Here is a 24235-nt window from a genome sequence, read left to right as displayed (position 1 = left end):
ACAAAGCTCTTCTTTGCTGTGTCCCAGTGAGACGTGTCACCACAAAACGGGCTCCTAAGCGTTAGAAGCACCTAGACACAATAACAAGAGAAGGATCTTATCTCAGTGCTGAGCCAGGGCTGAATAACGGGTTTGGTCAGCAGCCACCGGAAACTTCTTCACTGCCTCAGTTTCTCAGCTAGGAAAATGGGGCCATCGTGTTAAATTGCAGTTACAAAACAGAGCAATTCCAAAATCCTGAATTAAAGAAACTGCCATACGAGCGCTGTCCATACGCACAGGCATCAGACAAATATATTTTATGGGACAAGCTGGCGCATCTGTAGGACCGCTAAGTGGCTGGCCCACCCCAGGCATCCATCACAGCAGAGGGTGCTCTGCCCATGCGTAGTGGAGCAAGCCAGCCTGTTGCGTGAGTGGCGGGCCTGGGGTGTCCACGTCACTCTGCCCAGCGCTCCCACAGCCCCCGGGCGGGCGCTCCCTGCGCCTCGCTCCGCCCCTCGCAGCGCGGGCCCGCCAAGAAGCTGCGGAGCACTAGACGCCATGGCCGACCTGATCAGCAGTGGAGAGCTAGGCCGGAGGCCAGGGCAGGTAGGAGCTGTCGGGGAGGCAGCTGTGAGCATCACCCCATCCGGCCCTGCAGGCACAGCCCTACCAGAGCGCACCCAGGAGGCTCCATCAAGGGCCTGGAGCTGCGCTCCGGTGTGGGGCAGTTATTTGAGGCAAGAAAGCCACCAGGCCAGACTTTGAACCCCCTGACCCCGGAGCCCGGAGCAGAACCTCGGGCCATCCTGGGATTGGGAGACCCAGCTTGAGCTTTCCTACAGGGAAGGTTTGGGCTATAGGAGCGTGCATTAATCTGCATGTCTTTCCGGAGCCCCTGTCCTTGCACTGTTCGCCTTTCGAAGATGGCGACCCAAGGTGGCCTTGCACAAACAAAGCCTGCTTGCCAGTGTACGCACCGGGTCCGTCCGTACTCTGCAGAGAGAGGTCCCAGAAGCGCACTTTGATCAGACCCTTGGTGACCCACCCACAGGGTTACTATTGTAGATTAAAAAAAAAAAAAAAAAGTAACGTGAAACCCGGCCTGGTGACTTAGCCCCCATGCAAGCTGAGGCGGGAGGATGCTATGAATTCAAGGCCTGTTTTGGGTTATAGTGTGAAAACCTGTCTACAAGACAAAACAAAACAAAATAGCGGGAAAGTCTGGCTTAAGATGCCTAGAGGAACATTACTCACTCCAGAAGGCGGAGCCAGCACTATCTGTTCACAGATCTTTCTAGACAAATAGGAGCTGGGTCTCTTACACCTAGATGAGTTTTGTTAAAACCTGTAATAAGCTTTCACTACTTAATCTTCCGACCCTTTAGGGACAAGCTTCAGGAAACAAAATTATTTTTGTAGATTGTTTAACGGGTTTTGGTAATTCCGGGGATGGGGGGGGGGGGCGGTAAGGTGTTTTGTACGCGCGCGAAAGCGAAAGCGGTAAGTAGTCTGATGGCTCAGGATTAAGCAAAGCTGCACAAAAATGGGATTCTGAATAAAATGCCTGATTTTTTTTAGTGGATTCTGACCCAGGAGAGTGGAGAGCCCCCTCGGAGTCTTGTGATCCTCCGCGAGCCCCGCAGTTTGGTTAGTCTCCAGATAGAGCCAAATCCCTCCTTGGTCTCCTGGGAAACCGGAGGCCGGTGATTGCCCTCTGAGAGTTCAGGCCCAGGCAACCGCTGCTGATTGTCGGCAGCGCTGCACCCCGTGATAAGACTGACATAAATAACAACTCACTAAAATGGAGGAGTGATTTGCTCTAAGCACTTCAGCACCTGCTGTTACTAATTAAGGGTTTAGACTGCCACAGTTTGCAGATGGAGATCTGGGGCTGTAAAACTGTAGAGACTGCGGGTTTCTGAATGCGGCCAGAAATGAGGTGGGGTAGATAAGGACATTGGTGCCTGTGGGGTTATAAAGCTGTCCATCATTAAAGGACGCATCAGGGTGTTAATAGGGCACACCCCTAAGAAAGCATGGGGTTTCTTTTTTCTCGTCATTTTAAAAAAAAAATTCCAATGAATATGTATTGGTTAAAAAAATGCACTAAGCAATTCATAACAGAAAAAAATGGTATCAAATGGAATCTAGCCAATTGTGTTCTTAGGTGGAAATCATAGACGTGTTCAAAGGCAATTTTGCAAAGGAGAATATGCTAGAACTTTCCATTCCTTTTCTCTCATCGTTGGCAAACCTTCCTATTGCCTGTGTTCCGATGTTTCACCATCAACAGCATACTGAGTCAACACTCGAATTTACACTAATTATACTTTATTTGCTAAATTTACATTGCTGGGTAGTGGACTTGAGTGGTATTCTAAGTATCTGTGTGACTGCTGACACCCTGAGTATGTTGTGGCTATGGCTTTGTAGGTCAGGGAAAGAAGCCTTTGGCAAAGAGGACCAGTCACATCTTTCTGGAACTGCTTTGTTTTGTATCGCGTGCCTCAGCCCCCAGCATTTGCAAACCTTAGGCTCCTGCACAGAACGTGATTTCCTAGTCTGCTACTTCCCACCGGTCTTAGTTTCCTCCCTGCCTCTTCAGACTCCTCCCCATGTCTTTGTCCCTTAAAACTCTTGACCCTTCTCCACAAGACTGACAGATTCTGGGGACCCTGGGAGGGGGACCTGGAAGGAGAATCATGCAGTTAGAATACCAGGTACCACCCAGGACAAGGCTCAAACAGGCAGCCGCTTTTGTTCTTTGAGCCTGTAACTCATGGCAGTGGGGAGAACAGTTTCCACTGCCCAGTCTGAATGCACATCCCTGGAATTCTTTCCCATCCTGTCAGCTTGAAATGACAGTGTGTGTGTGTGTGTGTGTGTGTGTGTGTGTGTGTGTACTTGTCTTGCAGACACAGGTCGTGTCTCTTAGAGCCAGTGGTGGTGCCTGGAAACAAGGGGCAGATACTGGTTCCTGCCCTGAAGCCTTTGGTCCCTTAGCCTCACATCGGATGTTGGAAATGGGCAGTAACCAAGGCTCAGTGCAGTGTTCTACATCCCAAGGATTGTGAGCCCTGCTGTCTGTACCACAGAGAAGGCATGGAAAGCCCTGTCTGCAGGGTGCTTGGCTGCCCCTTCCCCTGTATTCTTAGCACTGCCTCTGCCCGGTACGAAGGCTCAGTAAATACCTATGAGGACAGTAATTATCAAGCACAATTAAGCAGGAGCACAAAACGGTAAGATGTCTGAGAAGACTAAGAGAACCGAACTTCCTAACAGAAAATTCTACAATTATCCCCAGCCTATACCTATTTTATATTACCTATCCCCTGGCTTCTACCTGGTTTTAGTGTCATGGTCATACCACCTTGTTTTGTTCTCAGATGGCTCAGTGAGAGGAAAATTACTGTATTAAGATAAAGAGAAAAATGAGGAGACTGGAGAGGTAGGTGGCTTGGTTGGGAAAGTGCTGCGGCTCAAGCGTGAGAACCTAAGTTTGGCACCCAGTACCCAGATAAAGCCAGACATAGCCGCACATGCATCTGTAACCTCAGTACCCAGATAAAGCCAGACATAGCCGCACATGCATCTGTAACCTCAGTACCCAGATAAAGCCAGACATAGCTGCACATGCATCTGTAACCCCAGTACCCAGATAAAGCCAGACATAGCCACACATGCATCTGTAGCCCCAGTACCCAGATAAAGCCAGACATAGCCGCACATGCATCTGTAACCTCAGTGCTTGGTGAGAGGAGCCAGAATCGGGGTGATCCTGGAGCTCATTGCCCAGCCAATCTAGCCTAATGGCTAGTTCAGTGAGAGATTTTGCCTCAAAACATAATGTGGAGAGTGATTGAGGAAGACACTTGACCCTCACCCATCCACCACATACGCAGGTACATGCCACACACATCAAACACATAAACACTTACACACACACAACACCACATACACACCACATAAGCATGAACCACATATATACATCACATACACACACTACTAACATACTGCATATATAGATACCACATACACACACCACATACATGCCACATCTCTGTCTCTCTCACATACACATACAGAGAGACACTCCACAGAAACATTTGTATAATCATTTTATGAATGCTCTATCTGTATCAGATAAATTATATTAGCATATTGGCAGTTACTTCAACTAGAACATTATTTGGAAAAAAATTAACAAAACTATAGCCTTCTTAGAGTCAGGTCCCATAACCACTTACCACCGTTACAGCAGCACTCATCCTTGGGGGGAGGGGACTCAGGAAGGTGCTGGGATAGAATTAACCATGCGGTCCAGTAGAGTTGGACCACAGACACTAATGGATTGCACCTGAGATACTCCTGACCCATGGTGTGGCTTTCAAATGACGTGAAACAGACCACAGGGGCCTCCCGATTCTCCCTGGGTCTCTGTAGTTTCCAAGAGCTGGGACAGGAGGATTGAGTGTTTGAAACCAGCCTAGGGATCATACCAAGGCTGTGTCTCAAATAGCAAAATAATTGTTTTTGAAGGAAAAGGTTATGGTATGTTTTGAAAACGTTAGGGCTCTTGAGGGAAATAGAGGTAAGTTTGGAGGCTGGTGTCAGTTTGCAGAAAACAAAAGACAAGGACACATTAACGAGTGGACCCTTTGTCCTTTGCCGTCGGTGGGGCAGGTGAGCCAGACCGGCTCCTGCTAGTGGATTGAGTATAAATGTTTCCTCCACCTCCTCTGTTCTGAACGCCACAGCAGGAGACACTTAAAATAATTCAGCCTCCAACAAGTAAATATCACTGCAAAAGAAAGGGGCAGGACAACTCTACGTTAAAACCTAAGGAGACACAGCCACCCGATGCCGGGCGTGGTTCTAGATGGAATCTTGGTTCCAACACAGCCATGTCTCTCAGAACCTAAAAAACCCACAGTCAGACTTGAAATCTAGAAAGCGGCAGGCCCAAATGTGCGTGACCGAGAAAAGCTATAGCTTTGTAGACGGGAGAGGAGAGATGCTGAGGTGGGGGCCTATTAGTGATGGGCAGAAACAAAGGGCTGCACGTGTGCTGAGGGCGATCACCTGGCGTGGAAGCAGCTACATGCAGAACACCTGCGCTCAGCTTGTTCCTCTGACCAGAGCAGGGAGGCGTTTACCTCCGGAACACGCCTGTGAACTAATGTATGGAAAGTGAGCTGCGTGTGGGAAGGAGGCTCCCAGTGTGGGTAATTTCCAGTCCTCTGTGTGACCAGGAACCGGCACAGATTCCGTCTCTGCTCTCCAGTCCGTTTTCCAGTTCCCTGCCCCCTAACACTGGACCCAAATCAGTTTCCATTTAAAGGACGCCACCACTGGGGACATTTACAGCCACATTGTCCTTGAGTCGTAAGTTTCTCTCAGATTCCCGGATGTAGGAAGGTGCAGCTGCCCAAGTGTGTAGCTCTCCTGGGCATACATTGTGAGCCTGCTTTATTAGGAGTGTTGGTGTCCTCTCCAAATATACATCCTGATGTCCTCATTACAAGGTGTTGACATTAGGAGGTGGGGCTGTTCTGAGGTGATTAGGTCACTCGGGCCTGTCTGTCATCAAGAATAAGTGTTCCCGTAAAAGAGGCCCAAGGTAGATCCATCAGCCTTTGTACCGTGTGAAGGCACACCGAGAGGCTGCCTTCCCTGAACCAGAAATCATGCCTTCGCTTGACACTGGACCTGCCAACACCTTCATCTTGGACTTGTCCTATCGACAAGAAAGAGATGGGTTTTGTTCATAATCAACCTTGTTTTAGTACTTGTAAAAGGGCAAGCTGAAGGGGCTAGGACAAAAGAGAATAGAAACAAATTTCTGGATTCCAATTTGCGAGGCTGAGGAGATAGCACAGTTGGTAAAGTACTTACGTGCAAACATTAGGACCTGAGTGTCCGTGTAAAGACCAGGCACAGTGACTCATGCCTGAGGTGCCTCCCCGCCTGCGTTGGGAAGAGACAGGGGGAGCCCCTGGAACTCACTGGTCAGCCAGTTTAGGCAAATCTTTGAGTTCCAGGTTCAGTGAGAGACTCGGCCTCGAAAAATGAGATGGAGAGACACAGAAGAAGAAATCCCATGCGGTCTTCTCCCGACCACCTGCAGGCATACACATGCTCAATCACACATGAACACACAGCAGGCATGACTGCATGTTCATGTAATTCTAGCTCTGGGGATGTGGAGATACGGGGATTCCTGGCCAGACAGCCTGTCATAGTTAGAAAACGCCAAGCCCAGTACGAGACCCTGTCCTGACAAACAAGGTAGACGCTGCTGGAAAAACGACACTCAGGGTTGTCCTGTGACCTCACACAGATACACACACACACACAACACAATGCATGCACGTAGACACAAGTAAAATTCTAATTTGTTTCTTCAGAGACGTTATCACATTCCAAAAACAACAGGTTATAAAAAACACCAAAGAATATAAAATCTTAAAAATTCACAAGTCATAATAAATTCAGTACTTTTTAAAGGACTGTAGGCTGAGAATGCGATCTAATCTATCAAATGGGAAGAAGACTCTTCCTGGGGTTTCTAACATTTCACAGAAGATTCCCAAGGAGAGAAAGACAACAGAGAGGAAAAAGTGACCCCTGTTGAAGAAGTACCGTCCGTTTCCAGAGTCAGTAATGAGTTTTTGTACTCGGATACTATCAGAACACAGGAGATAAAGAACATAAAGTCACCCAAAGAAAGCAAAGTCACTTGGTATATTCTATAGCCACTCTGAATATCACAAGGTGATGCACCATCATCTTCAAAATTCAGAGACCTAGTACAGCTAACTACTGTGGGCGCAGTGACTGCCTTCTCAGGCTGGAAGAGTCTCCTGAGCCTGCACTGAAATTCAATAAAGTGAATCCCAGAGAGAAGCAAGCAGGAGCTACAAGGAACAGTATGGACCAAAGAGATGATAGCAGAAACCATTACGTGTAAATATTAATTGTAAATACAAAAGATAATATCTTAAATTCCAGACATTCCCAACAGAAGTACGTGGGGGCTGGAGGAGAGGGAGATATTCATATGAGGGATGCTGCCTTGTGTGGAGAGAGGCAAGGGCCCAGCTGTCAACCCATGTTTTCATGTGGCCAAAGATTACTAGGAATGAGGCCCAATACACAATGATAAACTCACTTAAAACATTATGAGATATTTTTGTCTAATTGTTTCGTCTGCATGTATGTATATGTAGCATGTGTGTGCCTGGTACCTATGGTGGCCAGAAGAGGACCAGATCCCTTGGAACTGTCATTAGCAACAGCTGAAAGCCACTGCTGGGTGCGGGGAATGAATCTGGGTCCTCAGATTCTGAGGTGTAAGAGTAGTCAGGGTTCTTAAAACCACTGAGCCATTTCTCTAGCACCAAATTTAGATTTTTTTATTTGTTCTCCAGAATATGTTTTTAGCAAGATGCATAATATGGGACTTGCTAATTTGACTTTCTCACAAAACACGTTTTCCAGTAGAAAAGTCCAACTAGGAAACATGGTGGTAATCCCAGCGCTTGGGATACAGAGGCAGGCGGATCTCTGTGAGTTCAAGGACAGCCTGGTCTACAAGAGCTAGTTCTAGGAGAGGCACCAAAGCTACAGAGCAACCTGTCTCAAAAAAAAAAAACACAAAACAAGCAAACAAACAAAAAAGAGACTGAATCATAACCGTACCTGTTAATGGAACAAGAGAGGTTTACAGGGAAAGCACATTCGGATCTTAATAAAGTAGCAAGATGCTTAGACCCAAGCAAAGCCCTGGGCATGGAAGCAAAGCAGAGCTTCCTGGCCTCGAGTGCTGCTGGGGGGCTGCTGTTGCGTTATTTCTCCGTTGAGTTTGTTTGGTGGTAATCACACACGGCTTCTGCTTCTTCCCTTCTCTTTCAGGAGCGACTAGACCTTTTGCTGGTTGGCGATGCCACAAGATACTTCCTGACTGGCTCTGTTCAGAAGTTCTTCTCCACCACAGCGCAGATCACCCTGACCGTGAGCGACGTGAAGAAGGTGGCTGCGCTTTTGGTTGCAAACTCTTTTGACATCGTGTTCTTGAAGGTGACTTCCACCTTAACTGTGGAGGAACTGGAGGCTGTCAAGTTAATCAGGTAAAATGTTTCGAATCTTGACTCTGTATCTTTAAAATCGCCTTTGAGACCTATCTCTTGCATCTGTAAGATACAGTTTGCCGATATACTTGACATAAAATCTGACCACTTTGCGTTTTAAAGGGAAGCGTGTCTTCACACGTAGAAGCTTCACAGTGTGGGTATGTGGCCGGTTTGGCATGCTGTTGTAAGAACTAACAGTTTAACTTGAGAAAGAGTAGGTATGAGTGACAACAGGGGGCTTAATTTATTTTAACAAATTAATTTTATAATTAATAATAATTTAAATTTATTTGGTATATAATGCTGATATTGGCCCCATAGGAATGCTTTTTAAAATATCTGTCATTAAAATGACTGTAGCCGCAGGGCGATTGATAATGAAAAGTCCCCAGACTATCTTGATACAAAATATACAGCTTTAATAAACAGAAGTAAGACTTACAACAGCTTACACCAGAATCCAAACGATCCGTCTGGATGCAGGAGCCAGGCGAAAAAAGAGAGCTAGCAGAGCTTGCTTGCTAGGTTTATAGGTAGGCTTTTGCCTGAGGGCGGCACGCCCCAAAAACAGAATATGATTGGCTGAACTCCCCTATCAAATGACACATCGTTTTAGAGTTTCTTAAGAGCTATGGTGGATGTTGAAGCTAGAACCCTGAGCTCTGTGTGGAGTTGGCAGTGGCCTGAATCTATTTTTGGGTGTGATGAGGTTCTTGGGATCAGAGTGAGTCAGGACCCTACCATCTCAGACACCTCCATTTCACCTTAGATCTCTGTAAAAGACCAGCTTCTTCGTGTCCAAGCTGCTTTCAGAGAGCTGGAGTCCCATGGAGGGAGAGTTACTTTCTTCCAGTGGGATCCCAGGGCACCTTGAACCACTCAGGATGTACGGAAACAGGATTAGGTCGGAACAACTCGGCTCCCCTATGGAAAGAGCTGAGGGAGAGAGCAGAATTAAGGTGGTGTCAAGACAGCCCCTTGTAAGCTGGTTGAGAGCACCTGGGGACTCTCTTAAGAGGCCTGAGAGGTTAGGGGACTAGGCAGGCTGAGGCAGGAAGAGACTAAGCCTGTTAGATGGACACCCCCCCCCCCCCCGACCAGGCTACCTGGACTTCCTGGTCCTCTGCCTTGCCCCTTAACTAAAAGCCTTTGTATGCAAGGGGCTTGAACAAAGACTGATTTGGGTATTTACGGGGGACCCTGGACCCAGCCTCCTACAGACAGATAAGTTTATGATAAAATATGGAACATAGAATAACATACATTCACTTTTACATAAACTAACAGTACTATGCAGGGGTTCTTAGTCAGGTTCTAGTGCTATGATAAATACTACGACCAAAGTAACTTGGGGAGGAAAGGGCTTATTTCAGTCTCCTGATGTTAGTCCGTTGTTCAGGGGTGTCAGGGCAGGAACTCAAAGTGGGGACCAACAGCCTTGGAGGAGTGCTGCTTTCTGGCTTGCTCCTCATGCTTGTTCAGCCTGCTTTTTTATTCTACCCAGGACCACCAGGGGTGGCACCAGCCACAGCGGGCTGGGCCCTCCACATCAATCATTAATCAAGAAAATGCCTTCCCGGCTTGCCCTTGGGCCAGTCTGATGGAGGCATTTTCTCAGGTGAGGTTCGCTCTTCCTGGATGACCCAAGCTTGTGAACTGAAGAACCAGCTTTTGCTTAGCTGGCGTACTGTCCACACGAGTGTGGTTAACTCTTGCGCAGGACATTTTAGTTTGGAACCTTGCAAGCATACGAAAGCAGACTAGAGCAGTGAACTCCCAAGTCCTCAGTGCAGCCTGGATTGCTCTTTCCTCTTCCAGAAAGTTCTGCTGCAGGTGGATTTCACAGCAAATCTGATATTGTTTGGCTCATCCATTTGGCGTTTTAGTAAATAGTTGTCTAAGACTGGACTCAACAAAAGTCCCAATACTAGTGACACATCTATAAATGAATAATTCTTTAATGTTGAAGTATCTAATCAATATTCGGTGTTTCTTGCTTATGATTCCAAAAAAACTTGAAAAAATTCAAACTTCAGCTTTCTTTTCCTCATATTATTTTTGTCTTAAATTATACATATGTATCTTTTCCCAAACACACACATGTATGTGTTTAAAAGAGTTTTTAGTTTTATGTAGGTTTCCCCAATCTGTATTTTGATGATTTTATTTTTTTATTTACTTATTTTTATTTCATGTGCAATAGCATTTTACCATGGGTGTATGGTCCCCTGGACCTGGAGCTGTAGACAGTAGTGAGCTGCCATGTGGGCGCTGGGAATTGAACCAGGAGCCTCTGGAAGAACAACCAATGCTCTCAACCACTGAGCCGTCTCTCCAGTCCCTGATTTTATTCTTATAGTGGTCTTGAAATGTCCTTTTTTTTCCTGCAACCTTTTTTAAACTAATGAGAAATCTGAAAATATGGGTGCGGTTTAGGTTATTCATTTAGTGACAAAGGAGCGGTCCATCACATCACTCCTCCTTGATCCGAGATGCTGAGTTTAAAAGTTTTTTCCATCATATCGAATTCTGCAAGTTCAAGGCATCTATAGTTCAGTTCCTAGTAGTTCAACTCTTGTGTCTGACTTTCTTTGAATGATGATTTTGTTTCATTGTAACGCTTCTCCCTCAGATCCGGCAAGAAGAAAAACATATATTTGCTGTTTGTTTTTATAATGCCTGAAGAATTTAAAGGTACGTATGTGACTTCCTCGTGTGGCATGTGCTTCATTTTCAAGCTGGAATCACAAGGTTGGCGCTAACATGATTTCTTTAGGCTGTATTTCAGAATATGGAGTGGATATTAGTTTCACTGAGCCTCTGACCTTGGAAAAGATGAACACGGTGGTAAAGTACTGGAAAACATTTTTCATAAATATGGGTGAGTTAAAATATATTTGCAAAAGTTTAAGAAATTCTCATTAATAGTCTATACAAAGCCATGTTTGCATATCTTTAAATTGATTTTTCACTTATGCCTTTATTTGTGGACTGCGAATTTGCTATGTATTTCATGAGTGTGCTTTTAATCATAGTCAGGAAATAAGTGTAAATAAGGAAGAAAAAAAATCCTTTATCTGCAAGAGAAGTGGAAATGTTCAGAAATTTCCAATGAGTTGCATGATAGCTGTGTGATAAAGGGTGCTGTTTGTTTTTGTTTGAGATTGTTACTATGTTTCTTTTCATTTGATAGCCTGGCTGCCCTCATATCTTGGTTATTAAAATGTAATTGATTAGGTTACTTCATTACAGGGATGTTCAAAAAGCAGGAGCATTAACCTGGAACTGCACAGGAATTCCTTCTTATATTTTTTTACCTCTTGAACTGAATACAGAGCCACCCTTTCTCTTGCATAGCTTTAGATACAAAGCATTGACGTCAGTGCCTCAATTAGACCTCTTCTTTGTAATCCCTTACCTATTGTACTGTGTGTATTGCAACACTTTAGCACCGATTCCGTTAGTTTTTATCCCAAAAGGACAGCAGACTGCCTCCACGTTCTGGAATTAATGTGGTTTTAATAACTAGCTTTTGCTTGCTGTACGCTGGGATACCAGCTGAGAACTTTTTTAAGAATTAAGCTGATATTGGACGGAGAGGATTGGTCGAGGGGTGGGGAGATTTTGCATACGAGCAAATAGTGAAGACCTAAGATACTTGATGACTGTATTAACAGCGCTGTGTGGAATACTTGAAACTTGCTAAGAGTATCCATTGAAAATGTTTTCAACACATGTGCAATAGAATAATTACGTAAGGTGATGGATACTCTAATTTGATTGTGCTATGTTTACAATGTATATGTGTATCAACTCTACATCTTGCACACACTCACTCACAGTTAACATCTCTGCAAGGCTGAACACTTTTTTTTAAACTTAAAGTTAATATGTTCTTGAAACACACTGAGGGTTATTAATATATAAGTTCACATTCTCGTTCACATATGTTTTCCTCTTTAGAGTGTTGGTTTTCAGTGGTCAGTGTAGTGAGTTCACTTTGTAGCACCTCCTCCCCTTCCCCCAAGCCCCTAACCCCTCTGGCCTCACCTTACTGGGCCTGACTAAGCTTGTGGCAAAGGTCCCTTTGCACTCTGTTCTCTGGTCCTCAGGGCAAACACAGCTGCTCACCACCTGTCCGGCACCTCTTATGGGTCACAGTCATTCTCTAGTTGCTCTGTCATTGCTCCAAGGGCCGACAGCTGCAGATTCTTTTCCCCTGGAGGCTATATCTCAACAGTGCAGTAGCTTGACGCTTACTTATAAATAGGAAGATGATGCATAAGCTCGGTTGGGGGAGCACTGTAAAATACCTAAGTTACCAGGTTCTGACTGGATAGAGGATGTCCTGGGGGTACGGTGTGGTATCTGTAGCCTTTCAATGGTACTTTCTAATCTGAGTGGTTTTATACTTTCTGGAATGAAATCTATTTGCTTTCTATTTTTTTTTTTTTAAAAAAAACCCTGCTTTGTAAAAATCACTGGCTGTGCTTTTAGGATTAAAATGAGCTCTTTCCAAACTCCCGGCAGATGTGGAAAGCATTAAGAGGCTTCCGGAATGTGGACTGCACCTCCAGACTTCCCGCAGTGACTTTTCTACTGATCTGTTTCTTTGGTTAGTTCTATTTTTCCTACTTTTCCATATTACAAGTGTTTATAGTGTGTATATTTTATTAAAGATACTGCAGAGAAAGTCACAACAGGACACTAGCCCCGGTACTGAGAGGGCTCAAGAGGGGCAGTCTCTTGCCTGGAAGACAGGTGGTCTCTTGCCTGGAAGACAGGAAGCATTCTTTGGTTTAAAATTCTAGAGCTGAGGTCATGGTACATCACATAGTATAAGAAAGCTCCTTGATACTCAAATCAAATAATAGAAGACTCTTTTAAAACACAAGTTTAAACCTCCGGTATTTGAACAGACAAGCACAATCTTACCTAGTCTATATCTAAAGCACTTCTTTCCTGTTGTCTGTTTTGAACTCACAAACTCAGTGCTTCAACTATTAGGAGAATTTATTATACGACCTATGAAGGAAGCTCAAGTTTTTCTGCGGGGCAGTTTGTCTGGGCTGTCTCAGTGTCTGATGCCTCCCTTCTGGGTGTTAGAACTGGCATTCAAGCCTATCTCCCATGAACAGTCGAACTTGGGGTCAGACTCTTCCGATGTTTTGTAAAAACCGACTTTTGGTGAATGTTTCCCTCTTTTTTTTTTTTCTTTCTTTCTTTTCTTTTTTTTTTTTTTTAACACCAAGGAGGTTTTTGATAGAACTTAGAGAGGCCCGGAATGAACAAGTGCTGTAGCCCACAGAGGCTGATGGTGGAAATGCTGAATTGGGCTTTCCTGGCATGTGTAGAATGCAGCCATCTACTGTTTGGAAAAAGGAAGGGACTTGGCAGCCAGTTCAGTGTGGCAGACCAAAGATGACCTCACTGGAGCGGTGCATGGATAGCAGCAGCTTTGTGGATCTTATTTAGCAGCTGAGCCGCAAAGAGGTTTATGGAAAGATGACCCCCGTCTGGGGGCGGGGTGCCGCGAGGTTTCGTGATTTTCCTATACTACATGAAAGCATTTTTCAGTGTCTACTAATCTCGATTCTTTTTCTTTCCCTCCTAACTTTACCACTGTAAATAAAAGTAAAATTTCCAGTCAATTTATCCACCCTTTTGGATAAAGAAAATAGGATTATAGTGCTAGGGGGATAACTCAGTCAATAAAGGAGTTGTTTGGAAATATGGGGACTTGAGCTTGAGACCAAGAATTCAAACACAAAACCTTTGAGATGTGGGTGCTTAGAACACCAGCACTGGGGTGGTGGAACAGAAGGAGAATCCCTGGGGCACCTTGGCCAGCCAGGCCCACTTCATGAGCTTCAGGACAGCGAGAGATCCTGTAACAAAAGCTGTGGTGATTAGCGCCTCAGGAAAGACACCAAGTTGAACTCTGGCCTCTACATGCGCTCTCTCTCTCTCTCTCTCTCTCTCTCTCTGTGTGTGTGTGTGTGTGTGTGTGTGTCTGTTTCTCTATCTCTGTCTCCCCATCCCCTCTCCCTATCTTTCTCTCCCTTCTTCCTTTTCTCCCTCTCTCCCCCTTCTCCCCCTCTCCTTCTCCTTCCCTCTATCTTTCTCCTCCCCTCCCTTCTTTCATCTTTCCCTCCCTCCCTCCCTCGCTCCCTCCCTCCCTCCCTCCCTCCCTCGCTCCCTCCCTCCCTTCCTCCTTTCCTCCTTTCCTCCTCTGTCCCTCTCCCTCCGCCTCTTAATTTTTCAAAAACGATGAAGGGGGCCTGTACAGATGGCTCAGCCATCAGGAGCATTGGCCACTCTTCTAGAGGAGCCAGGTTCAATTCCCTGCACCCATGTGGTAGCTCACAATGTCTGTGCCTGCCGTTCCAGGGGTCCTAGTCCCTCTTCTGGCACGTGTGGGCTCCAGGCACACATGGGTTACATATCATACACATAAAATAAAAGCTAATAGAATAGTGAAAAACCATGGATTTCTAGGATCTAGACAGGAGGGTCAGAACAACATCCATTAAATGAGAAAATGGGAAGGGAGAGAAACTATGCGGATAAAGCTGGAGGAGGGAAGGTTAAGTGGCTTTGTTCGTTTCTCTGTAATGGACCTTAGCTTCTACATTTTTATTTCATATATATGGGTGTGTACCACAGGCATGCAGTACCCTCAGAAATCAAAAGAGGGCATCTAGTACCTTGGAACTAGAGCTACAGATGGTTGTGAACCATCACATAGGGTGCTGGAAATGGAACCTATGTCGTCTGCTAGAACATCCAATGCTCTTACCACTGAACCATCTCTCCAGCCCCATGTGCCTTAACTTCTTAAGGGTAGATACAGTCATGTTCTGTGATTTGCAGAGGGACTGTATAAGACCCGGTGCAAAGTATTGTAGGTAAAAACTACATCTGATCTGCCTGACATTATAGCATGGCCTGTAACCGGCTCAGAACACTTAACGTTAGCTTACAGTTGGGCGGGAGCTGTCTAAGTCCGTCTGCTTTATAACGGGTTGTCTGAGCATCAACCGTTGTGTGTAATTTATCAACTACAGCAGGAAGGAGAAGTAGGCTGGTGGTACAATGCTTTCCCAACAGCACGAAGTAAAGAATAAAAATACAGAAACATTGTCCGTGGGTGACTGCTTGTAACTTGGAACAGTCACAACAGATAGAATTAGAATGTCTTAGCCCTGGTTTTATGTTATGCTTAATCAGTGTGTTTTAGTGTTTTGACCATTGGATTTATGATATTTCAAAATCCGAAAGAAAAGACTTAGTACCGAATGTGTCAGGTACAGTGATGTGATGTATTTGCCACCCTTTGTATGAAGCAGGAGATATAGTTTCCATCTGTTTAGTGACTCATTCGTCTGACAATTTTCCTCTTTAATATGTGGCTTGATTTTCACTTGCTTCTAGCTTTGGGCAGCTGAAAAATGACCCCGAACTTGGAGGAAAGGCCCCAGTGCCGGGTCCCCAGAGAATCAGGAAGACTTCTCTTCTTCACTCAAGCAAAGAAAAGCTGAGGAGGTGAATGTTGTCGCGGCTTTGGTGTCGTGGATAACCCTCAACCCACGGGAATCACGTCCGCACATTTCCCAGGTTTAGCATTGCCAGCAGTCTAGATGAATCTAGGAAATGTGACCACGAAATGCATGCCACCCTTTCAGCCGTCTGATCGGCTGGCATCAGTGCCGCGGGATGACTGGAGACCAGTAGGGACTCTAAGTGATCTTATTCTGTGATTCTCTGTTTTCAGCTGTAGTTCTCCTCTTTCCCCTGCATTCACGCGTTTCCCGCATACACACTGGAACATGTATGAAGGCATTTTCACTGTGGAAGGGACCTGTATCTAGTGAAGCTCTGCGAAAGGGAGCCAGGCTGTCCACAGTCAAGTCGTCTGTAGATATCTTTGCTTTCTGTCCTGTTTTGTGTTTCGTTCTTGCTTTATTTAACGGCTAGGATTATTTTTCTACCCTGTGTTGAATACTACTTTTCCCCAATAAGATTTATGACACCGCTCCCCCTGCAGATGAAATGCAGACGATCCAATAGACTGTAATTTGCTAAGGCGTCCTCCTGTTTAATGTGTTTAGGCAACTTTTCCTATTTCACCGCGAGACCGCTTTGCACGCGGAAACTTCGCCGTGTGTTTCATCTTCAGCTCTTTTGCAAGTGAGTGTTCTCTGTGGAAAGCCTTCCAGTAATAGTGTCCAGCTGTTGGCTCCCCACTGCTTTTCCCCCAGAATAGTCCCCGAGACATCTCTGCCAAACTCCAGGACTCCTGAAGCCCTATAAAAATTCCACTTACCAACATATTTTCCACCCCCTGACTATATATATGTCAAACAAGATATTTTTAAATTTAATTTTTCTTCTATTTTGAAATTAAGAGAAATTTAAGGACTTGCCTAAGGGTCCAGTTGCCCTACACATGTCAAGATTGCAAGTGGATAAATCATGTCCTTCGGGGAAAATGCCAAGGGCTTGAATTAATTCAATTAGATCTACATTTGCCATGTACGTCTCTTTTGGATGGTAGCCTGGACACAGTTCCTTACGTTTCAGTCCTTCTACTTAGGAAAGCTATCTTCTTGTTTTCCTTCAGCCCAAGCCACAGCATGTGTAAAACACACACGTCACAAGACACCAAATGATCTCTTGTTAGAAATATAGTCCAGACCCAGATCCTGACTCCTTCTGGCTTGCTAGGCTTCTAGTGTGCATTGAAAAAGGATGTCTGTATAACATATGGTTCTTTCCCAGGGACATACTTCAACAGATCTTCAGGGCTTGGCACTACCTGGGCACCCACAACTATGGGCCTGGTCGAGGGAGCTGGGGCTGCCAGGGCACAGACTCTCTACCTTGCCAGTTGTTCACTTTGTGCAGCAGGCGAGGGGGAACCCTGAAAGTTGTGATTGTAGGAGCTGGGAGGGCTCCTATGGGGACATGGCCTTCCTCTGAAACAGAGACCAGATGAAGATGGGGACAGTCCATTTTCACAAAAACCCACAAAGAAGAACTGTTTATCCCTAGGCCCAAAGAAGAAGGTGAGACTAATGCTTCCTTGTTTCCTTACAACCGTTCGAACAGAGAGCGCATCAAGTTTTCCTGCGAGCAGCTGCGCACTCTCCTTCCACACGTCAAGGGGAGGAAGAGCGATGTGGCTTCCGTTATTGAGGCAACAGTTGATTATGTGAAGTATGTCCGGGACAATCTCTCTCCAGCCGTCATGGCCAAGGTACTCGGTTTCTAAAGTCCTGCTCAGCAATGCTTCCATTCACCGATTTTTATGTTTGTTTTTGTAACTGCAAATGTGTGTGTCCTTAAGTCTGTTTTGATACATGCACCTTTGTACCTGTTTAGATTACAGAATCCATCCAGAGCAATAAGAGGTTCTCTAAGAGACACGTGCCTATTGATCTGTTCCTTCCATTTGCGGCCACATCACAGAGGTATGGCCAGGGCTGTGGGAATTCTTAGTCTGTGTTTTTTTTTTCCTCCTTTGCTCATGCTTATAGTGGACAGGAACTGCAAACATACATGGTGAGAGCCCAGGCTAAGGATCTCCCAACCCTTAAAGGATCTCTCAAACCTTAAAATAAGCTTTGAGACTCCACTTGCCCAGCAGGGGAGGCTGGATTCTAGAATTCTCTGGCAGAGGTTGAGGACTGTGGAGCATCTAAACCCTGTGAGTAGGCAGTCCTTAAGCTCACGGCTACAAAATGTGATGTGCCAAGTGATAACTCCTGACTAGAACTTAGGAGTCTGTGCAAGCAAAGAGAAACCAAAAAAGACCTTTGAAGAATCATTAAAAATCCTCAGTACCTTTTCGTTCTGTTTAAATAATCTTTAACCGAGACTCTGTCTGGGCTTTTCAGATCTTGACTAATAGAAAAATCTTTGAAGAGCCGGAGGGATGGCTCCGTGGTTAAGAACACTCGCGGTTCTTGCCAGAGGATCTGGGTTCATTTCCCAGCGTTCACGTGGCTGCTTGCAATCAACTGCCACTTCAATCTCATAGGGTCTGATGTACTCTCCTGGCCCTTGTAGGAACTGCATGTATGTAGTACACATACAGACCTCCAGGAGACACTCAGACATTCAAACAAATACATTTTTAAAACCACAGTTTAGAACAGCCTTTGACCTCAGCACTGTTCACGCTGTCTTCCTGGAGAGAAGTGCGAAGTGAACCCTTCTTGTCTTTCAAGGGAAGATGCTGTGCTGACAAGCGCTTATGCGTCTGTGCACGAGATCCAGTGCTTGAGTGTGTATCCCGTGCAGGCCGCAGGAAGGCCCGTGGAGGAAGCTGTAAGAGGTGAGCTGTGGGTGACCCTGTGCACTTCACAGAGCACGTGTGCCTGAATGGAGGCTCCTTAGCTCCTGGGTCCCCCTGAGTCTCCCTGAGTCCCCGTCATCTCCTGCCATAACCAGGTGGGCAGGTGGAGCCGAAACACCACACAGTGAGTCCTGGCTTCACCTCGAAGCGTTCAGACGGCGTTCTGTTAGTTCCTTTTGTGTCACCGTGGCAGAGTCCCCGGCAGAGCAACCTCAGGGAGGACATGCTCGCCTCCCAGTTCCAGAGGATTCAGTCTGATGGTTAAGGCAGCACTCACATGATAGGACATCACAGGGCAGGGGTCAGGGGTCAGAGCAGGATGGAAGCGGGTGTGGGAGGCCCCAGCTCCAACCAGCTGCATTCCAGCTTCCAAAGGTTTCACAACCCCACAGAACAGTGCTACCAGCCAGGGAGAAAGTTTTCAAAATGAGACCAGGGGGCATTTCAGATTCAACCACCAGAGTTATCTTAGGGGCAGAGGCTCTGCTGTTCTTGCAGAGAACCTGGGTTCAGTTCCCAGCACCCACACGACACTCACAACTGTCTGTACTTCCAGTTACAGGGGGTTCACTGCCCTTTCTGGTCTCTCTGTAGGCATAACATGCATATGGCACACATACATAAATGAATGCAAACATCAATGCACATAAAATAAAATATAAATTGCCTCAAAATTGACTATAATTGCCAGAAAGTATATCTTGCTAGCACACGAGAAGTATATTGATAAATTTATTTCTTATAGAAATGAAATCTAAAACAAAACATTGTTTTCTCTCAACACCCACAGCACAGAGGATTGGTTCCAAGTCCCTCTGCAGACACCAGATCTTCAGAGTCTCAAGTCCCTTCTATAAATGGAATATCATTTACATATAACCTGGGCACATCCTCCTGTTTACTTTAAGGCTTTTGTGGGTTGGATGACACCTGATACAATGTAAATTTATACAAATCGTTGTTACATTATATTGTTCAAAGATTATATTGTTCAAAGAACACAGTCTGTCCATATTTCTGTAGACTTGCTGTTCTTTTTGTTTGTTTTTAATATTTTCAATCCATGGTTGCAATGCCAACTTGTGGATATAGAGAACTGAGAATTAATATGTGTTCATATTAATTCAGTGCCGGCTTTGTGTTGAGCATTGAGAATGTTGGTTTATTTACTTCTTTCAGAGCTTTGTTTTAAGGCCGTCACTCTGAGTCCTCAACACCCTTAACCCACATTTTCTGTTAGATTTGTCTTCTTGGTCCTCATCCCTTTCTAATGACATTTATTCATATGATTTGTTCACTGGCTGTCTTCTCCCATCGGAGTGCCAACCCCACAAAGGTGGAGGGTTTTCCCTCCTGTTTTAATTCACGGTTATATTTTTAGCGTCTAGAGCAGTGGTGGTCAAGAAATACGTAGACTACAAATACCTATTTAGATGCATGCAGCCCTCCTCCCAGACGCGTTTCTGTTATAATTTGTGCAAGCCTAGGCATTCCAACATAGCTGTGGAAATAAGATGGGAAGGAACAAAACCAGAGTGAAAGAGAGCAAGTGTGTGACTTTTGGTAATCCTGGAGGCTGCTTTCCATAGAGGAGACAGTAAAGTGGACCCTCTAGTCTGAGTGGCTGGTGCTGAGTAGCAGGGACACCTCTCTTCTTATCCAGTCTTTCATGAGTCTTTGGTTCCTTCTTTGAAGGAACTGTGTTGCCATGGCATCCCACTGTGAGATATCCTTGGCCATCACTCTCTGTGCTAATTACAAGCCTGTGCCCTGGTGCTCTCCTTGGCATCCCCAACTCAGAGATGGGGTTGTTTAATATCAGAGATGCAGTGGCAGACAGGATCCCCAAAGCAAACCGGTTTACCCAGTGTGTTTAATGCAGGACAGAGGCACCACATACATGTCTAGGGCATAAGGGGGATTCAGGGGGATCAGAGGGAGCTCTGAGACAAATGTGTTCCTACGGTTATGTCTAAAGTCGAACGAGAAGGGGCCAAAATAGAACATAGATCCCCTTGGTTCTGAAGCCAAGGAAAGAAATGCAGATCACTTCAGTGGTCTGCTTAGACCTTTCTCTTGACCTGGGGAGAAGGGAGAAGAATAGAAAAAAAAGAGGAAGAGCAAGAGAAGGAGAAGAGGAGGAGGGAGAAGGAAAAGAAGAGGAGGAGGAGGGGGAAGGAGAGGAGGAAAAGAGAAGGAAGAGGAAGAGGAGGAGGAGAGGAGGAGGAGAAGAGAGGAGACGAGGAAGAGGAGGAGGAGGAGGGAGAAGGAGAAGAGGAGGAGGGGGAGGAACACTGCTTACTGACTTTTCAGCCTGTTTTCTTATAAATCCAAGACTGCCAGCCAAGAGGTGGCACTACCCACAGTGGCCTGGGCCCTCCCACATCAATCAAGAAAATGTATTATGGACTTGCCAGTCTTTTGGAAGAATTTTCTTTATTGTCTCTCTTCCCAAATGACTCCAGCTTGTATCAAGTTAACATAAAACTAACCCAGACAGATAGTCAGTTTGGTTACAATGGTAGACACACACACACACACACACACACACACACACACACACTCACACTCACACCAAAAAAGCAAAGAGATCTGCTTGTCTTCTAAACTCTCTTGTTGTGATAAACCAATATAAACATACATTGTTGAGTTAAATGTTGTTTCAAGAACAGCCGTCAGTGTTTAAGTGTAGCAGCTGTCCGCGTGTGTGACATGGGAAATGAAACTGAGGGCCATGTAGTTCACGTGTTGTAGCTCACAGACACTGTTCTCTTTCCCGTGGCAGGCCCATCATGCTCTGTGTCCGAGAGCCCTATTGAGGACCTAATGAAAACCCGAGTCCCCGGCAGCGTGGCCCTCTCTCTGAGTCCCTTCCACGCTGTCAGATGCTGTTCTGGGACCGTCCCTCCCCAGGACACCGCTGCCAGAAAGAACCAGAACATTTCCATTTACCTGCCATCCGCTGTGCCCAGTGGGTCCAACTTTCTTCCTCAGCACCGCAGCTCCATGCTTTGCCAAACTCGTTGTCGGGTAAGTGGTCTGGGCTCCGAGAGTCAGACTGGGGTCTCTCCAGCCAGTGAGCTGCACTTTGCTGCTAATGCCCTGGTCTTGGAGCTTATGGTCTGTCCCACAAGAGCTGTGTTGGGTTTTAAGTCACTCTGTCTGAGTGGGGATAATTGCCGCAGTTAAGTTACCCCAGGCCTTTATTCTCCATGCTGCAGGCTTGGTAGCTGGATGTCTGGTATCAGGAATCTAGATATGACCTAGTCACCTAGCATTAGGTGACCAAGTAGAATTGGGTTTTTCTGGATCTGGGTGCTCCCCCGCCCCGCTCCCCTCTGCTTCCCCTCAGAGTTCCTACGATACTCCAGCCCATTCCTCTGTCTTCATTCTCAGCCGACCCCCTACCTGCTTCTCTGTCTCTTGTCCGCAGTGGTTACCATCACTGCATGAAAACCCATCCTTCATTTGCCATCAGACTGAGTTTAGACACCAGTTTTTATACAACAGTCCATGAGTACCCTCATGTTCTGGCATGTGCTTCCTGGCACTTCTGGGAATGTAGTGTCTGCCGACATGAAGCTCACACCCATGAAATGTTTGGGGATCCAGTCAGAGAAGCAGGTAGCTGTGATATGGGTTGGACGGTGTAGGAAGAGGACATAGAGTCGAATCAGGTGCTGCTGACTCCTGGAGAGGTCCCTACTGTCTAAGCCAAAACCCAGAGACAAAGAATTAGCGCCATGAGATGAGCAGTGTGGATGAACAGGGAAGTAAGTGGATGGACCAGCGTGAACAGTGCAGTCTTTTGTGGAGGCCGTAACTGAGTCATATATTTGGTCTAATGATGCCTAATGTATCCCTTCTAGGGCAGAAAATGTCACTTCTATGTGACATCTGTGAAGTGGGAATAATAGTGACTGTCCCAAGATTCACTTGTAAGAAAGACATCTCAAGGGGGGTTACAGAGAAAACTTGGAGTATGTGGATAACACTATGAAGTGCCAGGAATGGTCAGAGTAGGAAAGCCGCGACAAATGGAAGAGGATGGAATAGTACTGATTGATTGATTGATTGATTGATTGATTGATTGATTGATTGATGACTAGCTAATATGAGATCCTGCCTTGTCTGTTCTGGTCTTGAACTCTTAGGTTCACGTGATTCTTCTGCTTAAACCACCCCAAAATATTAAGAGCTACAGGCTCACAACCTGAACCTGACACTTTGGAAACTACAGGCTCACACAGCCGATTCATTTTTCATGGTTGACATGTACTTACTGTGTATGTTTTTACTGTAGAATTTTTATAAAAAATTGTTTTTGTTTTGTTTTTTAAATATAGGTGTGAGTGTATGTGTGTCGTGTGTGTGTGTGTGTGTGTGTGTGTGTGTGTGTATACTACAGTGCACATGTGGAAGTCGGAAGACAGCTTTATTTGTTTCTTCCTTCTACTTTATTGAGACAGTCTCTCTGGTCTCTGCTACAGTGTACTCCAGGCCACAAGCTTCCCGCCGGTTCTCGCGCTACCTCATCCAGCGTCTTTGGTGGGTTCCAAGACTCGGACTCAGAGCATCAGGCTTCTCAGCAAGCGCGTGTCTCCGCCGAGCCATCTCCCCCACCTCAAGAAGATGATTACTTTTAAGAAAAAGAAATATTTGAAACCCTGTAGCTTTAGTCACCCAAAGACTCCAGTTGACTTTATAAACTATTTCGTGAGATAGAAATGCATCTGTGACGTTGTGAGTAAGAATGCGCCAGCCTTCAGTTAGTTAATGTGTGCGGCTCTCTCCTTTTCAGCAGCAGCTGGGGCATGTTAGCGGTCCATGGTGGAGGCTCCTGTTAGAGACCACAGGCTGGGCACAGTTGTTCAGTTCAGCAAGAAGGGACAAAGAGAGGTTTTTGAAAGCCACTGGCCTTGGCTTCTGATGAATGTGCTGGAATCTTCCAAAGATATATAGAAAGACAGTTGATGACAGTGATAGTCTTGTGTTTTCAGGCATCTTTATCCATTCTGGGACTTCCTGGTCAGAGAAGGGCAAGCAGCAGCAGCCTTAGTCACCCACACATATCCATTCTACCGAAAACTATTGTTCACTTTGTGAAAATCGTATGACAAAGAAGACCTGTGTGGGTAGAGACCGCTAAGACCAGGAAGGCATGTTGATCCTCCCAAGGCCACCAAACACAGATCCTGCAGCCTGCTTATTTCTGCCACTGATTTCTAGCTAATATCTTTTGTAGATTTGACATTTTAACAGCCCCCTTTTCATTCATCACCCAAGCTAAAACATTCAGGGGTGTGTGGAATGGTGTCTGCTTTTCCACTTGGTGGCTGGGTACAGTAATGTGCTTCTGGCTGCATTTCTCAACTACATGAGTGGGCTGAGAGCCAGGAGAACACCTTCCTCACTGGGCCTTTAGTTACAGACCCACAGATTTCTGCTTTGTCCTTTCTTCCTACAGGGTGGTAGAGCAACTGTTGGGAATGGGGAGCTGTGTTTGTTTTATATTTCACTGAAATGTTCTTATACAGCAGTTTTATTGTTGAAGTGTTCAGGTTTGTAATCCATTGTTTTGTTTAATAAAATGTTTTCTCTTTTAATAATTGCATGAAAGGAATTTGATTTTATTAGATTTCTGAGATGCTTAATAATTCTTCAGCTTTTTTTTTTTTTTTCTTGGCATAAGGTCTTTGAAGATGCCAAACTCTGTAGATGTGGGGTGCGCTGTGGGAAGGAACTGAAAGTTCCCAGC

At 45.6% G+C, this 24235-nt stretch overlaps 1 protein-coding gene across 1 annotated transcript; it reads left to right on the top strand.

The window, feature by feature from the left end:
* Window positions 1-507: 507 nt before the first annotated feature.
* On the top strand, window positions 508-24086 carry Sohlh2 (spermatogenesis and oogenesis specific basic helix-loop-helix 2). The gene is made up of 11 exons (XM_048424818.3): window positions 508-591; window positions 7900-8114; window positions 10750-10811; window positions 10894-10998; window positions 12648-12732; window positions 15552-15662; window positions 17229-17376; window positions 17502-17590; window positions 18350-18456; window positions 21263-21507; window positions 22968-24086. The coding sequence occupies exons 1-11, from the start codon at window positions 544-546 to the stop codon at window positions 23121-23123; spliced, it is 1371 nt and encodes a 456-aa protein (XP_048280775.3). The 5' UTR covers window positions 508-543; the 3' UTR covers window positions 23124-24086.
* The last annotated feature ends 149 nt before the right edge of the window (window positions 24087-24235 follow it).

The sequence above is a fragment of the Myodes glareolus genome, chromosome 20 (assembly GCF_982192425.1).
Source record: "Myodes glareolus chromosome 20, mMyoGla1.1, whole genome shotgun sequence".
NCBI lineage: Eukaryota > Metazoa > Chordata > Mammalia > Rodentia > Cricetidae > Myodes > Myodes glareolus.
The sequence above is the reverse complement of the archived record's forward strand: the minus strand, read 5'-3'. Positions and strand labels throughout refer to the sequence as shown.